The sequence below is a fragment of the Falco cherrug genome, chromosome Z (assembly GCF_023634085.1).
Source record: "Falco cherrug isolate bFalChe1 chromosome Z, bFalChe1.pri, whole genome shotgun sequence".
NCBI classification, from domain to species: Eukaryota; Metazoa; Chordata; class Aves; order Falconiformes; family Falconidae; genus Falco; species Falco cherrug.
The window spans coordinates 30,069,266-30,096,757 of record NC_073720.1 but is presented as its reverse complement, the minus strand read 5'-3'; the positions used below and the strand labels follow the sequence as shown (position 1 = coordinate 30,096,757).

The following is a 27,492-nucleotide window of genomic DNA, read 5'->3' as shown; positions in this document are numbered from 1 at the left end:
GTGACACTGAGAAGAATCTTGTGTGAATAAGCAGAGGTGTCTGTTCCCTGAGACTCTGTGGCCAAAACCTGACATCAGCTAAATTCCTTTTAGGAACACAGTTGCTGTCTGTGCTAAGATGGCCAAAAGCACAGGGAACATTAGCTTTCCCAACTCATAGCTACACTCTGAACAACAGGATTAGTACTGACAGTGTTTCTTTGAATTTTCTTTGTTTTTTGCTGAATCTAGGGGTAGGAAAGCAAATAAACATTATTTTTGTTGTTGTTGTTGTGTAATAACAATAATATGGAATAACAATGAAAAGCCTTTTCTATTTGTCTCCATGCTACTACTTCCAGTAAAAAAAAAAATAAAGCAGTAAAAAAAAAAAGTAAAAATTTTCAGTAAAAGATTTTCATAATATAAGCATTTCCACTTCATGTGATAGAGATATTGTAGCATTCTGCTGCCCTCTAGCCAACCATGTGAGTTATCTGGCGCAGTCTGTGAGGGTCTGAAATGATTTCGGGTTCTGCCTTTGTGCATCCATGCTGCTGCTGAGCTTTTATTTGAAGGTTAGTTATTTTTAGATTCACAATTCACCTGTGAACAAAATGGTAATTTCATTTCCAAAATGAAATCACATCATGTGTCTGCTCACATAGTCTCTGGTCTAAAGAACTTCCAAAAAATCTGTCAACCTGTTCTTAGAACTGGTTACAAACACTCATCAGTAAAAGTAGCAGAAATGTTATTTACCTAATTGGTAGCGTGTTGGTGTACAATGATTTTTGTTTTATTTAGTAGTTTTATCATCATATTAGCATGCCATTTATGTAGGCAGGTTGTGACTGAAAATCTTTAATTGTATCACTGATTCAAGCTTTGATGCAAATCCTTCACACAGATGTTATATTTATAAGGCTAGCTATAAGCAAAGGTGCTATGATTCTACTGGAAAAACAGCTAGCTTTTCACTTCATTTGATGAAAACTAAATAGTTCAAGTATTTGATATAGGACCATAAAATCTTTAGAACTTTATGAAGTGTTCTGACCTGTTCTATAGGTTGTTCGGGTTGGGTTTCTTACTAACTGCTTTAGCATATTCACATTTCAGTGAATTAGCTAATAACAACATTAGCCTCTCTAGTTAGAATGAGTCATAGGTTTCATCACTGTTGCCTGAGGCCCAGTATGTTTTGGAAAAGGTTTGTGGAAGTAATTATGCTCTTCTATTGATCTTATAATTATACCAATGCAAGTACATCTGTGAGGGAGTGTTTCCTATTATTTACTGGATTTTCCTGGTATCTCTGGACATCAATACAAATCTCCTACTGTGCTGTTGCAAAGCATCCTTCATTTGATAGAATCTCCCAGCAGAGACCTTAGATTAGTGGGAAATAATTGTTTCTTTGTGAGTGTGTACCAGAAGAACTGAGATTCTACTCGTTATTTGAACATAGGTTTAGATACTTCCCCATATGTCTGAGTACAGTGCAGCTAAATAGCATACACATGTGTAGATATATAAAGGCTTTGAAAAAGCTGTTATTTTCCTTCATAACTAGCTGTATCAAACATAAAAGTTTAGGTCTGTTTCTTCTGTTCGTTAGATGTTCTGCTCCGAGGTTCACTATGCACAAAAAAAGTGGATAAATCTCCAGTATTATGGCTCTTAATACTGGACCATGTGAATGTGTTTATGTGAATATAGTGCTGTGCTCCATTTATGCTTAGAAATTACTCACTGAAAACTTCAGCTCTTTGTGTTTCTTCATTCTGTCATGAGTATGTAACTCACTCAAGAACAGTATTTTAAAAACGTGGACAATTACGATGACCCTTTCTTTGTAATCTGTATTGAATTAAACTACCCCCTTTTCCTGGTAGATATTTGTTCCTGTGGATATTGATTACAATTATCTCTTACAGAACAACAGTACTTGTACTGTCACTTGCTGATCCCACACAATACATTCCTCTGAGTTTGCTCCAGTGAGCCTTAGCCTTTAGAAATTTTCGTGTAGCAAAGAAAAATTTTACCTTTATATTTTAATTTATATTAACAGACTGAGGTAGTTGGTTTACACTATAGGGAGTTTAATGCTAATTAAAAATGTCTGATATAAATTCTGCTAATCAAAGGAGTCAACACTCTGTGTACTTTTGGGTTTTTTCCTCCAGCTGTTGGTGAGAAGCAACAACCTTTCTGACAAGATCACAGTTCTGTCTGGAAAAATTGAGGAGATCTCCCTGCCTGAGAGTGTGGATGTGGTAATTTCTGAACCGATGGGTTATATGCTGTTCAATGAAAGGATGCTGGAAAGTTACCTCCATTCCAAAAAATGGTTGAAATCAAATGGTGAGTGTGTCACCACAGTTACGCCCTGCATAGAGAAGGGAAGATAAAAATCTTCTGAAAGAAAAAGACTTGAACTGGGCCAGGATTGTCTGGTTCTATACCCTCGTTCTAGCTTTACTACCAACATCTAGGGGGGGCAGGGGAATTTGTATAATGATGCAGCCACTGCTGTTGTACTATATGCTGTGACCTCTTGCTGTTTCATGGTGGAAATAGCTTTTGATTATGTTGCTGTTGCACTGCTGCGTTCTGCTTGTGTTTTAATCTTAACTTGCTGCTGTATACACCATGCATCTCTGTTGCAACATATCACAATAGATGATGACACACTAGCCTCAACTGCCAGACAGTGAAATGCAGGCAAGAGCAGAACAGTCAAATAGGATGAGCTTTTTTCATGGAAAACCTGTAATATATTGCCTTTGGGAAAACTGTGAAGTTCAAATTGTTTTGACGTACTTTCATAGTGCTTCTCCCAAATATCTTATTCTGATACTTGCATGTTCCCTTTGAGTGACATGTGAGAGATTCACAGTGTTCAATGCTCTGTATTTCATCCCTCCTGTGTTTGGAGTTTTGAAGAGAATCAGTAAGTTCCAGGGCCTCATGGGAATCTTCCTTGAGAGGCAAATCTGAGCATCCAATTGCTAAATGATAAATCTTTCTACATGAACTGCTGAAAATTAAATGAAGTCTCTCTTTGAAAGGCTTCTTTAAAAGAGACCTTTCTCAAGTAAAATTACTCAGCATGGAAGTTTCTGAATGGACTGAATCTGTGCCTTAATGCAGGTAGCTAATGACTTTGCTGTTGATCTGTTTCAAACTTGCAAAGCATGTTTGGGCAGTATTTTTCTTGTCAGCCACTGATCCTGAGTCTCCTGTTTAGATTCTTAGGGCCCAGTTTCAGTGGAGGGCTTCTGAAAAATGGTCAGTAGGCAGCTCATTTTCAGTTTTAAATGAGTGCTTTTAAACTATGTGCCTAACTTTCTGATTGCTCACTTGTATAGTGGGGATGAATCCCCTTATGTGGTGATTATTAAACTTAACGATTGTCTAAGAAGTAAGCTGAGATTGTGACATTTTGAGTTAGCTGCTAATATTTAGTACCAGTTAGCTTTGGAAACTTTCTGTCCCAAATTCTCTGCAAACTTGCTAATATTCTCCCCACAGCCAGTTTTAAAAAGCATGTGTGTTTTGTGAGTGGGTGTTGTTCTTGATTTAAATTCCTGTGAACTCTTCCTACATGACGCACTTACAAAAGGAAAGCTGTTTCCTTTCCCCTCCCCTGCTCTACCTATCCTTACCTTCAACTATGCATTGTGTTTTATACCAGATTAAAAATGGGTGAAGTACGCTCTAGTGTAGTTCAAAATGACCAGGCCTTGTTTCCTGCTTCCATTGACACGTGCATAATGGAATACAAGGGCTTTCTTTTAAGCTGCTAGGTGGTCCGATGCACTGTCCATAGCAGGTAATTCCTGTGGTTTCCTAAGCCATTAGAGTGCAACATCCTAATGAAAATGCATTCTTGCAAACTAGTGTAGATCAGGATTTCATTCCCTGCTCAGTCACTGATTTGCCACTTCATGCAAATAGAACACTTGTTTCTCAACTTCAGCATCTGTTTAAAAAAAAAAGGTATAATAACATTTTTCTGTTTGTAAACTTCTCAGTATTTACTCTGAAGTGCTATGAGTTTCCGAATAAAATTCTTAAGAGTGAAGTTCATATAACTTCTTCCTTCGTTAACAGCAGTTCTGAATTTGACCAAAACCATACCCAGCAGTTTAATTCAAGATGAAGTCTGAGCTTTAATGCAAATCCTTCTCACAAATGTTGTATTTATTAGGTTAGCTCTAAGCAGAGAAGGTGCTGTAATTCCACTGGAGAGTGCTGAGGACGTATTTAATAGCTAGCATTTTGCTTCATTTGAAGAAAGCTAAATAATTTGGATATTTGATATGGGACCGTGAAATTACTAGGACTTTATTAAGTATTCTGGTTTCTTAACCAGAAATTAAGTGTTCTGGGTTGGGGTTTTTACTGGTTTAGCATATTAACATTTCAGTAACCCATATATTAATGAAACTAAATGCGAAGATATCTCAAGTGTATGGCAACTGCTGCTTCTGAACTGGTGGTTTCTTGCTGGTGAAGAATCCCTGTAGGGATATCTATGGGACTATAGAATCACAGAATATCCTGAGTTGGAAGGGGTTCACAAGGATCGTCACATCCAGCTGCTTACTCCACACAGGACAACCTTAACACTAAACCATGTATTTAAGAACATTGTTCAAACACTTCTTGAATACTTGCCTTTCTACTTTATATTGTCTTTTGTTTACTAGGAATGATGTTCCCAACATACAGTGACATTCATTTGGCTCCTTTTTCTGATGAGCAGCTGTACGTGGAACACTACTCCAGAGCCAATTTTTGGTAATGATTATTTATGTTAGTTTATTTTTGTCAAAGATTCAGTAGAGGTTAAAAATTAAATTAGTTCTTTGATTCAGCATAAGCTATCTGGCAACATTGGAAGATAATGTTTTTATGTTTTCCATGTTCAATTCTGCTCTAGCCTACAGTCATCCTGCTTACTGTACAAGTCTGAAGGATCTCTCAGGAAGTGCTGGAGCTGTCAATTTCAAAAGAAATTGACTCCATGGAGCATCCATTGTGAAAAAAATAGTTGACTGTGAATCAGGTGCTAGTTTTCCTTTGCTACACCAAAGGGTAGTATGCTGTGTATGGTGATCATCATATTGCCTGAAGTGCCAGGTGTCTGAGCACAGGAAAGATTCCTTGGCAATCTTCAGAGAGAATAAGCATTAATTCCTATGTCCTGAACAATTTCCAATTTGGTAGTTACTTTCTGTCCACCTAAATTTTTCATGCAGCTTTAACTAGAGGTTGCACTCCTTTTGCCTCGAAGTGTCCTACTGCTACTATTGAGCTGCTGCGGTGCTCTATACAGGATATCTATATAGTGATATTCTAATCAGGAGAAATTCAGATTATTCCATTTCAGCAAAGGGCAGGTTTATTTTTAAATACATTCAGTCCTTCATTTGATACAGCTCAGTTACTTTATATATTAGCCATTTATAAAATATTATTTAAAGGTTTTGGATAAATGGTACTGTGGAACTCCAAGGTTAACTGTTCTTAATCTTCAGGAAGTTTATAAATGCAGTCTTTCTACTGTTCTTACAGCTTGCAATGTGGAATGTGAATGTTAAGTGGTCTTCATCAGACCTATTTGTTGGTTTCTTTGATTAAAGACAACATTTGCTTTCATGCCCAGGTTACGGTGTAACTGCTTATACTTAGAAGTTTTCTTCTGGCTGTCTCTGAAGTAGAGATATGTCAAAATCTTAGTATTTCTATAGTGAATAAAGGAGTGAAATGTGAAAAGTGATGAATTCTTTGCTGGCTCACTGTGCAGGTTGAGCCGATTATGAAATGTTTACATTGTATATTTACAATTTCAAAAATTGCAACAGTATTTTTTATGTTAAGAAACTGAAAAAAGAAGGCAGAAGTAATTTCTGAGAAGTTTTCACATCTCAACTGTCATTCTGGTCCCTCTTCCCAAAGAGCCTGTTATTTTTGCTTATATACATAACATGTCGATAGTATATATTAAACTATAAATTACAAGACTGAAGCACAATGTTGTACCATGATGCAGATTCTTCCTCACTTAGTGAAGAAAATATATAAATACTTAGTAGTATGAAGCAGAATTATAGCTTTTTTTCCCAGGTCTATACAGGACTAGATGTTACTGCAAATATGAAAGCATTTCATTTCAGACTGCTTTGGATGCTTCACCTTCATTTATAATAAATGTAAGACCTCTGTGGAATATCTGTGGGGTAGGCACAGTGTATGTGCGTGTATCTCCATCAAAACTGATGTATATGGTAATGTTTTTGGTGGTGGGAAAAAATCTGCAGCCTTTTGTTGTTTAAGAATTGTACAGCTGGGACTGAGTAGTCCAGGTAGATTAGTTTCTTATAGTTTGTTAACACAAATGCACCATCTGCATTTAAAATAAAAATAAAATAAATTAAAAAAAAGGAGAGAACTTCATCTGTATCTAGCTGGCATGATTTGATTCCACATATTCTACATACATACATTTAATAACCTGAATTATCTGTCAACCACTGCAAGGGTTTCAGAGAATTGCGTAAAGGGGAAAACCAGATTTTTCAAGCCTGCTTTACTAACTAGTTTTGCTTTGCACCAAGAATGTTTTTGTCACTGACATTATTATCACAGACTGTAGTAATGCTTTGTAATTATGACAGTGATCAGGTTGGTATGTAAATTACAACATACTGTAGTCTTTCCCCCGCCCATCTTTGCAAAACTATGTCTCCCTTTTTTGACAGATCTTTTTATTACCTACTTCTGATGTTTTTATGAGAATGTTTCAACCAAAATAACCACAGAAATGTCACAGTTACCACTGATGATATTCTTTGTGTATCAGGTTCTATTTGATTATTCGTAGACAAAACAGGTTTTGCGTTCAAAGTAGTTTTTGTATGGATGTATGCCCAAGATGTTAATGGTACAAGAGGATTAAATACTGTTGAGGTTAGTGAGTGCTCTCAAGAGCAACAAATTAGTGCTTCTAATGTTTTCAACCAAATGTGGAATCAAAATGTTCTGAGTAAGTGTGTAGTAGTTCTGCTTCTGTAGCACTGTAGGACATTCATGTTCTTAATATTAGAAGGTCTGGATATCCTGATAGATCCAGAGCTATAAAAGTCCTGTTTCAGACAAAGCAGTTTCTCAGGGCTTTCTTGGACACTTGAAGCAAACTGTCAGGTACTAGCTGGTGACAGCCTGTGATTTGCTAAGCTTCAAATTCCAGGCCTCAAGAAACAGCTTTCATTCCTTGTCCAGCTTTGTTACTGAAACACAAGATGTGTTTTGTGTGTAATAAATTCTTTCCTGTTTAGCTGAATCTATATCCTGTATCTTAGAGATTGGATACAGGTTTGGATCCAGTTGGGTTACAGTACTTGAGCAGAAGACTGAAAGAAATATACAGATTTTCAATTTGAACTTTCATCTGGTAAAGGCACCATAATTTAAAAAACCCTTCAAAATGCTATGCAAAAGTCATGCTGTGTGTTCTAAAATTAGATGAGGTACTTGGAGTAGCCTGTTTACTACGCAAAAGAAAGGCTACATGTTTCTCATACATTTAGAATCATTGTCTTGGACCTGTACAATAATAATAATTATGAAACTGTGTAAGTATGTTTTGTTTCTCTTCAGGCCTATATTTTGGCTTATTGTTGTGCTTCAGAGTTGCATATTAATTTTTATTTACCAGTAATCGTTTCTAGAAGTATGATAATGTATAGTCTACCATAGAAAAGCAGACTGCTGTCTTTGTTGGTGAAAACCTTTCAAAGATATAAAGATAGAAAGCATAAATATAAAGCAGGTGGTTAAAAATAGTGTGCATTTTGTCTGTGTTTCTCATCAGGGATAAATAAGCAACTCAATTATACTGTACAGCAAACATATGGAAAAGGGTAAAAGATCACTTGCAGTTATTGGTGTCAGCTGATTTCCTCTGTTGTGCTTATTTGAGTTCTTTCCTTAAAGATATCTTCTCAGATATCTCTAAGGTATACAATCATCTGGGCATCTTCCCTTTATGCAATTAGCACAGAACTGTAATGCAGAATTTATCAGTATTAAAGGTATATTGCCAGATTAGTTCAGAGTAACTCATCCACTTTGAAAAAAGTTACGATGGGAGTTGTACAACGTTGTAACAATGAGGACAAACATTTAAAGTTTCCATTTTTAACTGCTTCTGAAGACACTGAAGGTTTTATATCTAGATGACTCTTCCAGCGTAGGGAGCTGAGCATCCTTGCGCATTCCCCTTTCAATCCCCTTTTGTTTGTTATCTGGAAATAAACTTCTCAGTGACTCGATAAGAGAGTTATACACAGCAGAAAGACTACTGCAGGTATGTGTATTTCCATTCCAAATTTCATACTGGAAATAGAATATACATTAAATGCACATTTGTATAAATTCTTAAGATGAAAATACTCTTTTCCTCCCATTCTGTTGGTATAGGATCAGCTTTATTTTCCTCTTTAATGTCTATAAAAAGGAACAGAACTGTAATACGGGTGTCCTCATCGCTGTGTTGATTTATAGAACATCCACCCCCAATTCTGGAATAGCCTGAGACTACACAGGTAGTTTAAGAGTGCCTCGTTCTCTGCTTGCTGGGTGGATTCTTTCAGAAGCATAGCGTGGGATGTCTCCATATGTCCATTTGAGAGGATCACATCACCTCAGTGCTGTATAGGGGATCTGTGGGGAGGGTAAAGTAAACTAAGGAGGGCTGCAATCCGGCTTCTTGGCAGACAAGGGAAAAGGAAAGAGGTCCAAAGGCACACTTCACCTGCCATTTACCGTTATTGTGCCTGGGTCTGGTTGGAACATTTTTCCCTAAACATTTTATGTGTTACTGTTTCTAGGTACCAGGAATGCTTTTATGGGGTCAACCTGTCCAGTCTGCGCAGTGTGGCTGTGGATGAGTATTTCAGACAACCTATCGTGGTAGGTTTGTATGCCTGGGAGTTATTTTTTGTGGTTTTTCCTCCCTATCTCATCCCCTTCACAAAATTCTACAGGTACAGTAGTCACCTCGTTAAACAGAGCTCTGGGGCTGTTGAGTAAAGGAAGGAACTGTAGGTGTGTGAACAGAACTGCTGTCAAAGGTTAACTACTACAGGTAATAGTCTGGTTTTGCTATGAATAACAGATGGCCAGAGGTATGCACGCATTAGGAAGCCACAGCATGTGAACAACTGTCTTCCTAACATGCAACTAGCTTCCCTCAGTGTTTCCAGTCTCTTAAACAAGACCTTGATTTTTCCCTTCCCATCTCTAATCCACAAGTTACAGGAAAAGAGGAAGCAGCCGAGCAAACACTTTTCTGTATTATGAAACCACCTTTCTTATATGTAAATATCCTTATTTTATTCATAACTTGGACCTAGCACCTGCAGTTCTCCTTCTTCCTTTTTAGTAAAAGTCCAGGTGGTATCTATTTAGAAAGAATGCAGGAGAAATCCTTCTCACCTCTCTGGGGAAAAAAACCTAAACAATCCCCACTCCGCACCTTCTGCTCCAGTATAATGCTTCACTGTAGGTGTAATGATAAGGTTCTCTCTCAGAAATTTGAATTCAAGAAATCTTTGCTAGCCTTAGGCTAACTAGTGTAAGTAGTGATACCAGTGTAGCTGCTGTTGCATGGAGACCCTAAAACCTGTCCAGAAATCTGGAAAGACCATCACACTACTGATGTTACCTTCTGCACTTGACTGCACTTGACTGAGTACTTCATAAGAGAAAACTCTCATTTGTTTTCAGGCATTTCAGCCCTATCTGTGACTATAGCATAGCCATTCTCAGTGCTGGCTCTTGGGCTTTCAGTTAGAGAACGGAGTAATCTGTGGGGCATACATGCTTGCGTCCTGTATGAAGTACGTGTTTGGCTTCGATTTCTCAGTCGTGATTCTTCGGGCCTTGAAGTAAAAAATAAATTGCCCAATAAAAAACATATGAAATTGTTATTTCTTTTAAAAAAATCATATATCTCCTTGGCTTCCCCTTACTCTGTGGATAGATGTTGGTTCTCTAGATGGGTTCACTGGGGGATGTGATACAAGCCTTTAAGTTAAGAGTTTGCTTTACTTATGAAAGAGCTTGTGAACAGTGATAGATTAGGATTAGTGGATTAAATTAAAGAAAGAAAAACGAAGGGAGAAGTTTTCATTTCCTGATTGACTACACCTAACTTTTTTCCAGAGGGCAAATCTGTATTAAGTAATTTTTCTTCATATACTTCATAATTTAGTTTTAAACTATTTCCATACTGTCTTAGATCAGTTTAACCAACTGCACAGAACAGAAAAGCACATTAAAATGTATGTGGTTTATAAAAAAAAAACAAAACAAAACCCAAAAAAACAAAACAAAAAACACCACCAAATAAACCCACTGCTTTTTTACAAGTGTTCAATTTCTGGGCAAATTTTATTGTTTCTAGGCTGAATAAAACAGTCTTTGATAGGTAGTCTATCAAATATATTGCATGCTGATAATACTGCAAAATCCAAGTGTTCTAAGGAATCCTAAAAAGATGAAACATCTAAAGTAAGTTTATTGGTAAGGTTGATTTTTGTCTTTTTTCCCATGTTTTTTAACAGAAAACAAGTTTATACACTGACAAGACAGAATAACAGTTGAAACTCCCTTTTTTTTTTTTTTTTTTTTTAACCCCCGTAGGATACTTTTGATGTGAGAATTCTGATGGCCCGGACAGTGAAGTACACTGTGAACTTCATGGAAGCTGCTGAAGAAGATTTGCATAGGTCAGCAGATGCCAGCAACCTACTCTTAAACTTTCATTTTTGTAACTGGCTATTGATCATTTGCACTCAGACAAAGAGGAAGTTTTGGTGGCGGATGTGGAGAAGGGAAGGTGGCATGCTAGAACGATTAGCACACCACTCCTAATGGACTGGAGCATTTATCTGCATGACGATTTGTCCAGCATTAGCAGAGAAGCCTGTTTGTGAGCCTGTGAAGCACTAGAGATTGGTTCACAAAATTTCCACACTGAAAGGGATAAAATGGACTTTGAAAGACAGCGTTTACTTCTTAGCATTATAAGTTGGGACACATTTACATCTAGTTACAAGGCAATTTTTGTTTTTCTGTGTAGACATCCCAAAAGACCTTGTCAAATAGTGTCATCACAAGCTGCCTTGCTGAACTCTTGTGTATCTTTTTTTTTAAAACATTTTCCAGTCTAACAGGAGGCAGCTGTACCTCTACTTCCTCCAGACCCCCTTCAAATTTTTAGTTGGAAAGTCATATATATAAACCAACCTTGCATCCCTGACATCAGAGAAGCCTCCTCAGTACATCTGTGAAATAAAATGTACCGTATGGGAGAACTCGAGGGAGTACTTCAGATCCTTGCAAGGCACTGTCATAAGGTGAAAATATCAGAGACTGCCTTTGAAACTCTAAACCCTTGTTGTTTCAACATGACTCACAACTAATTGTATAAATGGCATGGTCTACTAAAAGAGATTTGCTCAGAGAAGTGGGAAACAGCTGGAGAATTGCTTTCCAGTTTCAGCTGGCTAGCATTGACTTCCTTCAGTGGTTCTCAGCACTAACATGTTTGTAGCTGAATGCTAATTTTATGATACAGTTCTGCAAGACTGGGTGAGATTTGGGTTCAACTGCATAGCCAGTAATAGTTCTTTTGGAAATACTCCAGCTCTTGCTCAAGCATCTTGGTTTTTCCTTCTGCGTCCAGTAGTAGTTTTGTTTGTCAAATTTGTTGTGGAACATTTTCCTGTTCAAAATAGTTTTTAAACTAAATCCATGTCCTTCACTGGGAATGAGAAATTTTCCACTGGAAAGGCTGAACCCCTGTATTTATAACAGTCTGCAGTGTTGCCACAAATGATGCAGTAACATTTGTGTGGTGGCATATTTGATCCTACTATTGAATAAGGCACACAAAAACCTAACACCTATATCAGTTCCATTTGTTAATTCTATTGACACAGAGACAAAGAGCATATTCTTTTAAATATATGGAAAATTGAGACATAAACTGCTGAATAAGAATGGAAATATACAAATCACTAAAAGGTAGGTTTCTGGTGGAATTTCCAGTACTTTTTGGAAATTACTTTGGCAGCATATTGTTTTTTCTCCTGCAGAGTGGAAATCCCTTTTGTTTTCCAAATGATGCAGTCTGGACTAATCCATGGCCTGGCCTTTTGGTTTGATGTGGCATTTGTAGGATCACTGTAAGTACTTTTTCCTTCTTCGTATGAAATATTAACTACAGGGGGGAAAACGCCTTTCATATAAAGTGTACTAGAATTAGACTTTTATCTGGTGCTGACGTTGATTGTAATGTAATTCCTTCATGTTAAAAGAAATGATGCTGCCTTCTATAGGTAACAAAAAGTGTGATAACCTAATGCTAGCAGTATGAGTAGGTAGTGGTAATCTTGCTTCCCATTGATTGGCGTGCATATTATCTATGGTACACTACATCCAGGAATTGTTCATGGTCAAAACACACTGTTCCAGACAATACTGACTCTTTTTAATATTACATACTACTCTATTTTACATTGGAAGTAAAGCAGCATTTGAACATAAGCTGGATTTTCCCAGTTGGGCTGGTCTTATTTGTGGGCAAAAAGGAGAACAGGTTGCAAGTACCAGGCTGACAGAATGGAAATGGGGAAAATTTCACCAGCTTGGGAAGATTTTTCACTGCAGCACCAGGCATTTAGTGCAAAACAGGGACATTCATCTGGTATACTAAGTAGGTGAGTATTATGTATACTTGCTCAGGTAGTCAATACATAGATTTGAACTATCTGTATTTTGCTCTTAGATAAGATTTGTTGATTTCCCAGTTAAAATGGTCTAGTTTTAGATGAGGTTTTTCTTCAGTAAAATGCACTTGCATTTGTTTGTGGGGTTTGTGCCTTTTATTAGCCTTTGAAATGAGGATTGTCAAGATTTCAGAATAGCATATCCATTAAAAGAAAATGCACATATGTGCATTTATATTTAACAGCTGATAGTAGAATTTTTAATCATAAAAAAGGAACCAGAGGAACTGTCTGAAATCCTCTGCTGAGAATGTCTTGATTTTGGAGTAGGCATTTGCTTAATCAGCAGCTCTTTCATGTTTCTACAGCTCTGGAAGTTCTTTGACTGAGCACTTGAAATCTGAGTGGATCAGACTCATGGTTTTACCTGTGTTACCCCTTTCTTTGCACCTACAGCCTTTTTCAGTATATTATTGAAGTATCTCTTGCAAGTGAAAATGAGGCATAGGACCTTCTTGGGGAGTGTTGTCTAAGGATGGAACTTTAAGGATGAAACCACCATTGTGAAGAATCACATTGACACATTCAGGAAAAATATTCTTTTCCTGTAATTTGTTGAAATTGAGTGGTAAGAGGAGAGATAAATTAGTATTCTCTGTCCTGGCAGTGTGGAAAGAAAACAGGAATCTGAAGAGTCTCTTTTTTGAATCTCTGTAATTGGCTTAGGCACACAGATCTGGTGGTGACAGGCACAGTACAGATAAAGAAAGAAAACGAGGCATAACGTATTGATTTCCCACCACAGGGTAGAATCACTCTCCCAGTTTACTTGAAGGCAGTTTAAAGTTTATTCTAAGTAGCGGAGGCCTCCAATACATAAACATCTAACAACTTAAAATTGTTTCCAAGAGAAGCAGACAGGAGAGAAAGTCTAGAGAGCTTTTCTTGTTTGTTTCAGGGTAACTGTTTGGTTGTCCACTGCACCGACAGAACCTCTCACTCACTGGTATCAAGTCCGCTGCCTTCTTCAGACACCCCTCTTTGCTAAAGAGGGGGAAACTCTCTCAGGAAAAGTCTTATTTGTTGCCAATAAGAGGTAAGTGTAAAAGCTTCCCAAGCAGATTTTGTAGTGTGGCTGTTCTTGGTAGAGGTACCCAAAAGACACCAGTTAATATTCGGTATGTTTGTACCCACAGTTGTTATTCCTGGCACCATTGCCAATTTGTATGGTATCACTGATACAGTTTGTAGGCACTGTTGACCTTGTGAGACTCCACTCACCAAAAGGTCTCCACGTTCCTTTTGTTACCAGTGATGTTCCTTCTCACATACCTTCTCCTTAAGCACCCGTCACATCCTGCCTTCCCTCACGGTGCTACTTGCAGCTTTTGTCAGCTTTCTACTCCACTGTCTTCCACACACAGCCGATTTCTCAGGTCATGTCCAGCCATTTTCCACACCTTGTTCTGTAGTATAACCTCTGGCCATGTCTTCGTCAGCAGCCTGGTTGGTTGCCTGAAGCCCCAACATCCCTGGTCTCTCAGTAAGTCCTGTGCAGAGACAAGGAGGAATGTGATTGATCCCAAATCCTTTAATTCTGAAAAAAAATCCTTATGGATGCGCTCCCCTGTTTAAGAATAGTACTTTTCATGTGTTTGTCCTTCCACTGAGGCTAATGAAGATGGCTGCTTTTGGACGGGCACGTTTCCTCACCAGACCTCTCTGCTGTTCCTGCTGTCAGTCAAATGTTTGATAACTCCACTCCTACACTTTGCTTTAAAAACAATCCTCAAGTCACTGTGTCACACAAGTTGCCGCCTGCTTTGCTTATGTGTATGTGTAGTTTTAACAGAAGACAAAGCCTGCCTGCACAGTGTAGGAAGGTGAATTGTCTTGTCTTTTTTATATTATTACTATTATTTTTATTTTATTTTTTCCCAATGGGAAACATACTGACCAGTCAGGTGATTCCAGTGACATCAAAACTCCCAATAATACTTCCAGAGCTCTTTAATCACATCAGCAACAAATGCTTGATTTGGGATTTGTCAAACTTCTAGATCTTCAGCTTAGAAACTCCTCATGGAGAAAATACATAATACAGATGTTGATAGGTCTCTTTCAAATGTAAAATGTATTCATATTTTAGTATATAAAAGAAACACTGTATGCCACAAGGTGATCACACAGCCACTGCTGTAAAAATGTCAGTACATACGGTGTATCTACAATGGAGCATGGCTCAGACACCTGAGCTAGCGCCCTTGCCAGACTGAGAAGGAGCAGTCCTTGAACCACATGTTAGCACCGAGCTAACAAGTCCTACCACAAAGCGACTCTGCTTTTGGGATCAACTTGGCACCTCTGTGTAACTCTGCAGTTCCTGTTCCATGCAGAAGGACCAGCTCTGGTCAAACTTAAGTGTCTCAGTATGCTCTCAGTTGCTCAGTTGGCCCTCTTTAATTTCTTATGTGAACTCAGTTTCTTGCAAAAAGTCCTGTGAAAAATATCCTTCCTGGTGAAATCTAGGGTTATGAAAGGAGTGAACTTAATGCTGTTTCGCTAGTTAGATGTTTCTGATCGTGAAATAATACTCTGTACCTGCTAATGTTGCAATTTATAGTTTTTCTGTCGGGGGGTGGGGGAAAGACCTTTCCCTTTTGAATACTATCAGTGCAAAATTATGATGTTTTTCAGATGCAAACTCTTAAAATTGCATAAGCATCTTGTAAATTTTGTTTCTTTAGAGGTGATTAAATAATCATGGCCTTGCACTGATGCCACTGCAAATATATTTCCTAGGCTTGTTATACTAAGTGATTATTATTCAAACCGTAACTACACTGGTATTTTTTCACACAAGATGTTATAGTTGTTTTAATTCCATTACATCTTCTTTATACTTCTCTTTCTGATGCAGACAAAGTTATGATATTCAGATTATGGCTGTGGTAGACCAGACAGGATTTAAATCTGGTAACGTTCTTGATTTAAAGAATCCATTTTTCAGGTAAGAAATCATTTTGACTAAAATATACTACTGTAGAGTGGTAACATCTTGTATGACAGGAAACAACACACACCTACTGTGGAAGAACAAGTTTCTGACCTCTTAGAGTTTATTTTATTTCTACAGGTATAATGGCATCATTGGTTTGCATTAGTGGCAGTTACTTAATATAAGCCAATATTCTATTTAGGCTGTGTGACAAAGGGCAAAAGGAAAAAAGCTTTATTTAAGATGTGTAATGGTTTAGTGCTGTGTTTAGTACTGTGGCAAAATAGTAGACATTTACTTACTTGAACTAGTGTATACTTAAAATATTTTACTGTTTCCTGTTGTGTGATGTGCATCATCGTGACTCAAGGAGTCAGCAGTATGCCCTGATGCACTCTGCTAAGTACATAAATCCATAATGCTATTTGACATGAAGGACCTGTCCTTTCTGTATTAAGCATGAGGGGAGGAAAAAAATCTACCTGCTGCAATCCTTCCCAACCAAGCAGGAGCCTTCATTAGATGTTGCTACAGCACTGTATTTAGGAAAAAATCTGCCACTTACGGATCAAAACAAACAGAAGGAAGGAGCCATCAGTTCTTCCAAAAGGAAGATTTTTGAGAAAAACAGGTTAACTGTGTTCTGTTCTCATTCTTATGCTTTATTTAGTGTAAACATAGGCAAATACAGCTGATGGAATTGATTTTTCCCAGAGATACACTTGGAAGATGCGTCCTTCATTCATTATGTGTTTCCTGTTCCCTATTTTTTTGCCTCAGACCTATATGACAATCCCACAGTAATTGTATAAAACAAAATATTCATTGTGTCTGATGAACATTAATTAATTTTAATCTGCACATCAAATATGCAGCACATCAGTTGTTTTGGCTTTAGAATGGGGTCCTTTTGATTAAATTTGTAAAAATGCTTTTGTAATAAAGACTGTTCGTGGAAGATGGGCAATAACTATAAACAAAATTATGCACTGGAAAAGATAATTTCTTCAAATCTGGCCTGTGACATGGAGAGTGTCTAGATTGCTTATGTTTTTAGTTTGGCTAATACCAGTTTCAAATCTAAAAGCTTTTAGTGGTGATGAATTCAAGAAAGTTTACTGGTTTCCTAAAATCTCTGTACTTAACTCAGCACCCATTGCATTAAGTGTGAGTGACTTTTCAAAGATGGTAGAAGTCTACTCATTTACAAGCAAAAGAAGCTTTTGTCAAGAGTTTTTAACTTGCATAAAATATAGAAAACACTTTCAGAATGATATCACTCTTTTGCAAGAGAGCAGGGGGGGAATGGTAAAATTGTGTGTTATATATAGAAGTACTTTAAGTTACATGAAACAATATTCTATCTGAAAATGGAATGTAAAAATGTCACCGTGTGATTTCATGGTTGCTAGCCAATTAACCATATTGAGTTCAGTAATTTAGACTGCTGTCCTTTATACATTAATTCTTAGAGTGCTTGGCTGTGAAATCCTGGCACAATACACTAACCTTATTTAACAGGCTTCCTCTGTGAGGCTCCATTACTGGCTTTTTGTTTATTGATCATTCTTCATTCTGTTCTGGCCTTCCCATAGCAATTAGCAGAACCCTAAAAGAGTTGAAAAAACAAAAGCAGAGAAGACTTATCAAAAGAAAAGTGCTTATTTATAAACATGAAGTAACTTCCAAGGCATTCATAAGATTTTTTAAAATTAAAATACAATCCCGGTTTTAAACTTGGACATGCAAGTTACTGTATGTGGTGGGACATTATGTTAACACACACAGTCTCGCCCTCTTCTACATCACTGCTTCATAGTGTCCCTGGTACAAATATTTATCTCTGTACTACAGGGACAGATAGTAGGGAAGGGGCAATTCCTGGACATTTTTTTGCTTCTTTAAAATAATTCCATACTAATTCTATAGCATAAGGTAAAAATAAAAGACTGGACTGGGAATCCCTTCATTTCTTTGAAGGCCATGGCCTGAGCTGCTATGCATAAGAGCAAAAGGAAGCCTCTGCCTTTGTAAAATAAACTACAGTGGATTTGGTAGCATTTTACACTTGCCTGTACAGCTGCAAATCTATATGGGAAGACTTCGGATTTAAAGTTGAAATCATGGTGAATTTAATAAATCCAGTAACAGCACAGGGGACAGAGTTCCTAGCTTTATTCCAATGAGACTTATCTGACAGATATTGGCAGTGTTGTGCTTACACTTTCAATTTTATGAAAGTCCTTATTAAATATCAAAAAGTGGTCAATACCTTTTACTTCATTAGAATTTACTGTTTGCTTAGTTCAGCTAGTGCTGTAAGCTATCAAAGAATTGTGTATTTTATTATAACTATTTTATTCTTTCATCTATTTTTAGGTATGCCTAGAACATACTGTAATATGGCATCTGAAAACGGAACTGAGATTCTCACCAAGCTGAGTAACCAGTGAGACTGAAACCAGTTCAATTCTTAGCAGGCTTGTGTAAAATCAATTTGTAACTGTCCTTATCTGTAATTGTATGTGAGTTGCATAAGAAGGGAACATTGTGGTTCCAGCTCTTTTTCTTTTTTTTTTTTTTAATTGAAATTCCCCCTGTGCTCACATTTAGACTTGAACTGCAGCAGACTTAATTTTATTCCAGAAAGTTCATTTGCTATAGAACAAGAACTATTTCCCTGTTTATTTTTATTTCTATTTTACAGTAAGCTCACATTGCTTCAGTGGTCTTTTTTTTTTTTTCTTTTGTTTATTTGTTTGTTAATATCCTTACCAATACTCTAGGTTATTGAAGAAAATCTACCTCATGTTTATATATGTAACACATCAAAAGATTGTTGAGCAGTACGTAGTGTCCATGTTTCAAACATTCAGCAGTTATTTTCTATATGTTTAAACATTTGGTGTTAATCTTCTAGCTCAGCAGGGTGTGTGTTGAGTACTTCAATTTTCTCTCAATGGACTCATTAATGTCGTTCATTTTGAGACATAAACCTAAGGTCATCTTGCATATACTTTATAAATGTGCTGAGATTTCTCTATGCCTATAGAAGTGTAACAGGACACATTTGTAAATTAGTCCCAGTTTAGTGTGATCTAAAACTGTATGATACGGTATGTGTGACTTTCACTTTTTCTGTAGCTCTAAGAAGTATCAGTAGTCCAAGCTATATGATATATTTTTGGCTTGTGTACCTCACAAATAAGGAAGACTATAGAGTTATAGTCCAGATTTTAATGAGATGTCTCTCCAGGCAATGTTATCCATAAACAGCACATAGTGGCTTTTACAGGACGTGTTTCTGTCAAAATATATGCCTTAGGCTGAATGAGCTGAAGTCAATTCAGAAATGTATATGTCACTTTACTACCAAAACTATAACTACAGCGATACCTCTAGCAAGATACAATCAGCCTTCAGCCTTCCACACACTGTTAGAAGGCTGGTTTGAATAAAAAGCCCCACACAAACTGACCCTTCTCTCAGGAAGTTAGTTACATGATACATCTGATCAAAACGCCAGCTAAGGACGCCTGCTGGTAGTAATTAAGAAGCAGCTGTAATTTCAGAGGTTTTTGTCCAAGTCAACACCCATTTGCAGCTATTTAAAGACAGTTTATGAGACTATGGAAAATAGTCCCTTCTAAAACTGTGAAACTTGTAAAAGTAACATGAACTTCATGGCTGAGGCCATGAAACCATTGAATTTAGCATCAGAAAATGATTGCCTTATTTGCAGTAGCATTTAATACAACAGGTGAGAGACTTCTAGCATAAAAATGTAGTTTGCACAATAAAAGACTGTTTTGTTACACAAATATATAACATATATTAAAAAAGAGTATTTAATGTGGGTTGCTGCCTCAGAATGGTAACAGATATTATCATTCGAACCTGTACAAGCGGTGTAATGAGATTTTTGATGCAGTGTCTGATTGTTGGGTATCTATCCTGCCTAAATTTAGCCTGTACAATGTGCAAATCCAAATACCAGACAACTATAGTTCAGTGTCTTCTAGAGTTTGGCACATTTTCCTCAGCAATTATTGAAAGAATGTATGAAAGCTGAATCTGAATTCAGCTTACAGATTTGTAATGTCTCCTATTGATCTACATGTCTGTCTGGATCTCACATTTCACTCTCAAATGTCTTCTAAAAAGTATCTGTGTATCAGACTTCTATTTTCTATAGGGAAAAATCTTACATTGTGAATTTCATGTGGCAATTTCAATTATTTTTAAGGAAGAAAGTAAATAAAGGGGAGGAAAAACAACAGCAGCAGATAGCAGCGTCAGGTTGTGTATCTTTATTTAATTCCAGAGCAAAAGGTATATATGTATCTAATAACTGCACCTTCAAGTTGTATAGAAAAGATTGTTTTCTTACACAATAACAACACAAAGATTGTTTCACAGCAGTTTCTATTTTGAAGTGATCTGGATGATCCAGGACTGGTATTTGTATTTCTCTCTACTTCAGGAATTCACTTTGTTCCAGATTGTATGCTAAAACCGAAAAGAATATTGACATCGAACACTGTACTATTTACAGTTTGAAATAAGGTCCTGTGACTTTCTTCATTTCCTTATCATTTAACATTTCCTTCTTTCCTGCTTTGAAATGTTGGTGATTTTGAAGTACACAGGAACCTACCTTCAAGGACTACAATGTAGTGTTTCCATCTCGCAGGACTTTCTGGGTATAAACATGAGAATATATTTGTAAAGTATTTTTGAAACAACATATCAATAAAAACATGTTATTCATACAAATGCTGGTGTTTTGTTTTGATTTTTTATACAAGCAACATTAATGAATGACAGAGAATATAGGGAAAGTAAAGCAGAACTGTGGGGATGCTGTAGCAAACTGCGATGATGTAATGTTGCAATATAAGACTCTTGAACAGATCACACCACATTATGAAATACAGCATTTCCTAATTTGTAGTTAAAGAGGCTATATTAATCCTGTTGAAAAATTATGTGTTGTTTTGCATCCCATAGACTCAAAAAGCACAATAGGAAAGACGCGCAGTATCATATTAAGGAGCTATATATTTTCATGCTTTGTTGGATCAATGGCCATTTAGAAGGTTCATCTTCAAGAAATTACAGCAGTAAAAAATGCTTTTAACAGGTTGTTTTTCAACAATTGCATATGGTTATTTTCTTTTACTTTTACCTGAGAGAGATGCATTTAAAATCTTATAAGCAGTCATATGTACAGAGTGATTCACAGTAAACTGCATTTTAAGTAGTAACGACTTTCATTTTGAATGTCCATCTGTATGAGTTCTCCCATCTCAACTGATTATTAGAATATTCTGCCCATAGGCATAGTACAGGAATTCAGTGTGGTTACTATTACTACAGTGGCTGCTAAAAGAAGGAGTGATTTACTGCATACTGTGTGCACTAGACCAACAGAAATATTTGTGATAGCATTCTTTATAATACTTATGACAACTATGACATCCAAAAGCAATCTCGATGCATCTGGATCTAAGTGCAGTGCAACACAACGGAACTGGTGTTAATTTGCTTAGCTAAGTTTCTACAAGTTGTGCTTTTTTCTGAAGGTGCAAGAAAGAAAAAAAGCAAGAGGGGAAAAAATGCATTTAGAGGTTAGAAAACAAGTCTCCAGGCAGTACGCATTTTATTCTTCCTTAAGCCGTGGCATGCATGGTGGGTTTGCACAGCAAGGTTTTGCTAGTAGGAGAGGCTACAGGGGTGGCTTCTGTGAGAAGATGCCAGAAGCTTCTCCCCACTCCAACACAGCCAATGCCAGCCAGCTCCAAGCTGGATCCACTGCTGGCCAAGGCCAAGTCTATCATTGGTGGTAATGCCTCTGGGATATCATATGTGAAAAGGAGGTGGGGTGTGGGGTGGGGGAACCTGTGCAAAAGAACTGCAGCAGAAGAGAGGAGTGAGAATACGTGAGAACAACAATTCTGCAGACACCAAGGCCAGTGAAAAAGGAGGGGGAGGGGGTGCTGCAGGCACTGCAGCAGAGTGCAGCCCATGGTGAAAGACCATGGTTAAACAGGCTGTTCCCCTGCAGCCCATGGATGTCCACAGTGGAGCAGATATTCACCTGCAGCCCACGGAGGACCACACACCAGAGCAGGTGGGTGCCTGCGGGAGGCTGTGCCTGGGGGCAGCCCACGTTGAAGCAGGTTTGCTGGCAGGACTTATGGAACCGTAGAGAGAGAAGGCCACGCCTGAAACAGGTTTGCTGTCAGGGCTTGTGACCCTGCAGGGGACAACACTGGAGCAGTTTGTTCCTAAAGGACTGCACCCCATGGAAAGGACCCACGCTGGAGCAGTGTGTTAAGAACTGCAGAGACTCCTGCTGGAGAAGTTCATGGAGAACTGTCCCCCACGGGAGGGATCTCACACTGGAACAGGGGAAGCATGTGAAGAGGAAGGTGTGGCAGAAACAACATGTGAACTGTCCACAGGCCCCATTCACCTATGATGCTCAGGCGGAGAAGGCAGAGAAGTTGAGAATTAAGTTAAGCCCAGGAGGAAGAGAGGGGTGGGGGGAAGGTGTTTTTTCTGATTTGAATAGTAATAAACTAAACTAATGTTCCCCAAGTTGAGTCTGTTTTGCCCAGGATGGTAATTGCTGAGTGATCTCCCTGTCCTCATCTCAGCCCAAGAGCCTTCCATTATGTTTTCTCTCCCGTCTGGTTGAGGAAGGGTGTGATAGCATGGCTTTGGTGGGCCCCTGGCATTTAGCCGGGGTCAAACCACCACAGCACGTGGTGTACAAGTTTTCATCCTTTAGGTAACATGTATTTACAACTCTGCACTGATCCAAGTTGAGAGCTAAAACTGGGGAAAGATACACTGTAAAGATGCAGCTGAAGAGTCAGCAGAATGGAGAACAGCAGTTCAACAGCTGACTGCAGGCAGAAAAAATAATTTCTTGCTGGAAATACTCGAGAAGCTATCAAATACCTGACATTAACAGTTCAGGTTAAGTTCACCAGGTTTAACCCACGCTGATTTCAGTGATATTCAGATTCACATATTTATAGAAGGAAAAGAAACCCATGTGAAGTGAAGAAAACCAAAATCAAAGGACTGGGATGTATAAAAATGTCTTCATGGAAGTGGCTGACCCTCCCTAGGTTGGCCATTTGTCAGGCATGTCATCTTGCAACATTGAACTGGGACTTCAGCCTGATTCTGCTGGGATTTCAGCCTAGTTTACAGGAGACTTTTGATGTCCCTTACCTAACTGTTCAGTCAGTAGTCAGATATCCAGTGGATCATGGTTCAAAACTACTGTGAACAAAACATTACTCAATAGTGCTGGAACTTACATGTTTAATGGCCTCTGAACAACAGCCAGTGTTCACTTTTCACTTCAAATCACTGTCTGTCATTTGGTCTAAAATGAATATTTTGAGTACCCGTGAAGAAATCCCAAGCAGTATTTTGTCTAACACTTCTTCACTAACACTTCTTCAGCTGTGGAAGACAAAGCAGAAACTTGGTTTTGGTTTTACAGGCAATTTTCTATACTGAGGTGCCACAGCTAAGATAACATGATCCTCAAATGCACATTAAACCAGAAACACTCATATAAGCAGTAATAAAAAAGGAAGATACCACAGAATATGAAAAACAAGTTCAGGAAATAGCACAATTCAGGAAACAGCACCAAACTGAACATGGTACTTTATTAAAATAAATCACCACCACCCAAAATCCCAACAGAACAAGTTTTCCTGTCTAATACATGAGATAATTGGTAAGAGCACACTGACAGCAAGAATATGGATCCAGTTGGAATTCAGGTGGAACTTCCAAAGAATGTGATGTGAATAGTGCCTTCCCAAGAGCTGTCACGAATGCAGGGCTTGGCCTAGCAAACCTGTAAATCAAAGAGCACTCATAGTCTTTATATGAAAAACAATACAAGAGAAAAAGGCCAGCTTTCACTCACAACATTCAGCTATAACACTTAATTTCAAAGGATCTCAGAAATTCTCCCAGGAACACTGATGCCAGGACATGCACATTATGAATCTTGTTCTTTGCCATGCTCCATCTGCCCTCAAAATAGTGAGCTGAGAAATAAGAAAATGACTCTGTAGCTGAGTTTTTTGAGCCAACTTTGGAAAAAGAGAAATACAATTCACTTGTTGTGTATGAAACTCTTGGCAGGTATATTTAATTAGAAAAAAAGAGCAAATGAGCAGTATCAAGATGTGCAGTATGCCTGCCCTCTGTGTTTCTGAATAGGTGGCTAAATTACCTGCACTCAGTCATTTCTACCAGGTCTCAACACTTTGGAAAATGATCAAATGCTGAGTCCTCTCTCACACAGTCTAAATAAGGAACTGAAACAACTTAACTGCAAATTAGTTTGTGGCTCTCAATGTAACGAGATACCCCAGAGTAACATACTGTGATCACTACTGAGAATTCATCATTTCTTTACAATTGCATCTCATCACCTTTTTGCACTCAGTTGACTTTTTACAAATGTTGCACCGAATTCTAAGTCACTCAGATAAAAATCACGATGCAAGAAGCTTGCAGGCAGCTATAGGCAAAGCAAAATAGGGAGCAGACAGCGGGGGCAGTGAAATACCTGTGGCTCTACTGCCTCGCTGGCTCTGGTATAGGCCACGAAATGGAAAGTCACTCATAAAAACATTATGTGCTGTGACGACCCTTACCAACTCTAGCATAGCAGTAGGAGTAACTGGCTTCTCCATTGCTGATCACTCAGAAACAACCAGTTCTAGGCTGTCTTTAGCTCTTAATCTTTGGGGATCCTTTTGGGTGGGAAAATTCAGTTATGCTTACACATCAGCTGACGGTAAATTTATTTTAGTTTTTTTTTCATTATGAAAGGGTTGGATATACTTAGCATAAAGTATACCTAGTGTTGCTGACTAACTTAATGACCATCTTTCCTGCAGTGCCTAAAAAGTGTTACAGAGACGTCTTTGGCAAACTGCAACTGGAGCAGCAGCAACACAAATGGCTTTGGCTTTATCTGTAGGTCAGAGGTCTGCATTGTGATGACAAGAAAGGTTAAAAAATTAAGTTTTCTATTCTGTAGGAAGTGTAGACAGAGATAATGAATTGAAAGGCTTTGCAAGAATGGTGTTCTCTCCAGAGAGCATCACCAGCTGAAAGCTATAGTGAACGATCCATTTACAAGGACAGCAGAACCATCTGCTTCTCCACAAATAAGCTATAAAATAAAGTCTTAGGAAAGGTGCATGTACCTGTCTTCAGAAACTGAGAAAGTACTTGCACTACCATTCACAAAACGAAAATGAAATTTCGCAGTTTAACCTGATTTCTGTGGTAGTTAATTCTCCTGCTGCCTTGGTAGTAGGAACAATCAGGCTGTGGCTGTGGTTACACTCCATTTTTCTTACATCTTTGCACCTTCAGATGTCTTATTGAAGGAGGCTCACTGAAGTGAGCAGAGCAGTCCTGACCAAGGCAGTAGACAGCACTCCACTATTGCAGTCTCCAATACAACTGCCTTAATACAAAGTCCATATCTATTGTCTCAAAGAGCCAAAATACTTTTTTGGATGTGAAAATGGTCAGATAAACATGCTATTATCAAATGCATGACTAAAACTCAGCTTATTTATTTATGTCATTGGATACTTTACTACAGGCACTACGGGATTCTTCTTTTGGCTAGGACAGATAAGCAGCCATATTGTCACATTTCTATGAATCTTTGTGAGACAAGCCATTTTTAAACTTCCTGTTGTATTTACTACAGCTCTTACTTCTTCAAAGTCTGCTAAGAAATAAAGCTGTCCTTGAGCTGGAAGACAATGCCATAAAAGTGCCTCACAAGGGACTGGCCCTAAGTGCAAGTACGCTAGCACTTCTTCTGGTATTACTACAGCACATTTATTCCACAGACAAATCAGAATGGATGTGGGTGCACTGTGTGAAAGAAGAAATGGCTGTAGACACTCCATGATGATCCAGCCTATGACTATTCAGCAAAACATGCTTCATGCTCTTGGAATTCTTACTGCTCGTTTTTGCTGTCCAAGGAGGATGATCCTTCTTTTTGTTTAAAAAACCTCATTTGCAGAATCTCATTTTCAAGGGCATCCAAAAACATGCTTGGGATACCAAGTTAGAAACCTCATGCTGAAAGAGTAATGCAAAATTCTGTGAGACACAATCTCAGAAGCAGCTGAATGTAAAACTGGATCTTGAGATGAGACTTTCACTAGACAGACAGACTGGTAATAGTGAATTTCAACATTACATACCCTGTTCACAAAGTACAAATTCACTTTTCTGAATGTTTATCTTTGGGCTTCTTTAATAATTTTTATCTCCATGGAATCAAAACAGTGTTCAGAAGAGAGATAAAGCAGACATAAAAAATAGACATTGAAACATCTGTGCTGATACATGATTCTGAACATGCCGGGAATATCCTGGAGATGTGATTAGGTCAAGAACTATCTTCTACAATTACAGTCTGTTTTAAAGTACCTGAAGATCTTTAAGGAACCCTCATTTTTTAATGAAAGATACATGCTTGAACCTGTAAATTGATTAACTTGAAACCTCTGGGTGACATTCAAAAATTTCATTGGTTTATTCTCTGGGAGATGTTTGTATTATCGCAACCAAGCTGAACATAACAATATATTTTCGAATGTTTTAACTGATTGTGATCTTAATTCTTGAAAAGAAACCACCAAGAAAGTGGAAAATGTAATTAATGTAGAAAACAGGCTTATCTCAAGTATCTACCAAGACCATTCCAAACACTGAAACATTTGGGCAGTGGGAGCATGCAAATGTGATATTATGCACCTTGATTTAAGTCAAGCTTCAAAGTACAGTCTTTCCTGTCCATTCCCTTTAAAACACACAGTTTTCACGTAATTTTGGCAAACATTATGCTAACATTTCAAGGAGTGGGAAAATTAAACATCATAATCCTGCCTATGCCTGTTTTATTTTGCAAGTCACTACCAAGTACATTCCTGGAGACAAACAAAAGAAAACCAGTACTACTACTACCAGCTGTGGTTGGTAAAAAAAAAAAAAAAAAAAAAAAAAAATTCCACCAAATTTCTCTCTTTAGTCAAATATACCTTGAAATATACCTCTCTTTAGTCAAACATACTACCGGTAGTATTAGAGATGTACTATGTTTTGACTTCCTGTCATAGCTACTGTAATCACACAAGCGTAATGATTACCACGCTTGTGAATAGGGATCTCCTTACATTCGGAGGCGATGACTGTTTTGAACACCCGAGTATAAAAAAACATTTCACACCACCGTTTTACGCCACCGCCAACAGCTGTGTTGTTTTGGAGTAACAGCTCCACCTGGTGTTCTCCAGCATCGTCGCTCCTTAATCTGCGCTGTGCTATGTTACTTTATATTTAAACCCAGATTGTATTTATGCAGGGGACTGGGTCGAGAAGATGGCGGCAGACCTGCGGGCCTAGCTGCAGGGCCGGCGGAAGGGCAGGCAGAAGGCAATAGACCTCTAGAAATACTGGGAAGGGGCCGGGGCTTTTCCTCACAGCAACCCGCCCCTTCCAAGAGTCCGGGGAGACTCCACACATGCAAGAACTGCTACGGAGGACCCTAAAATGGAGAGTTCTCCACCCCACCCCTTCCCACCCAGCGCCAATGGCCGGAAACAAGGCACTGGGCGG

At 38.1% G+C, this 27,492-nt stretch overlaps 1 protein-coding gene across 1 annotated transcript in view; it reads left to right on the top strand.

Moving 5' to 3' along the window:
- The window catches only part of LOC102057802 (histone-arginine methyltransferase CARM1), an 81,997-nt gene extending 61,295 nt beyond the window's left edge, over window positions 1–20,702 (top strand). Inside the window, exons 6-13 of the mRNA XM_055699489.1 lie at window positions 2,172–2,349; window positions 4,701–4,791; window positions 8,886–8,967; window positions 10,702–10,787; window positions 12,159–12,248; window positions 13,750–13,887; window positions 15,712–15,801; window positions 18,169–20,702. Coding sequence (XP_055555464.1) covers window positions 2,172–2,349; window positions 4,701–4,791; window positions 8,886–8,967; window positions 10,702–10,787; window positions 12,159–12,248; window positions 13,750–13,887; window positions 15,712–15,801; window positions 18,169–18,178 — 765 coding nt within the window. The 3' untranslated portion in view covers window positions 18,179–20,702. The remainder of the gene's footprint in view (window positions 1–2,171; window positions 2,350–4,700; window positions 4,792–8,885; window positions 8,968–10,701; window positions 10,788–12,158; window positions 12,249–13,749; window positions 13,888–15,711; window positions 15,802–18,168) is intronic.
- Window positions 20,703–27,492: the final 6,790 nt, after the last annotated feature.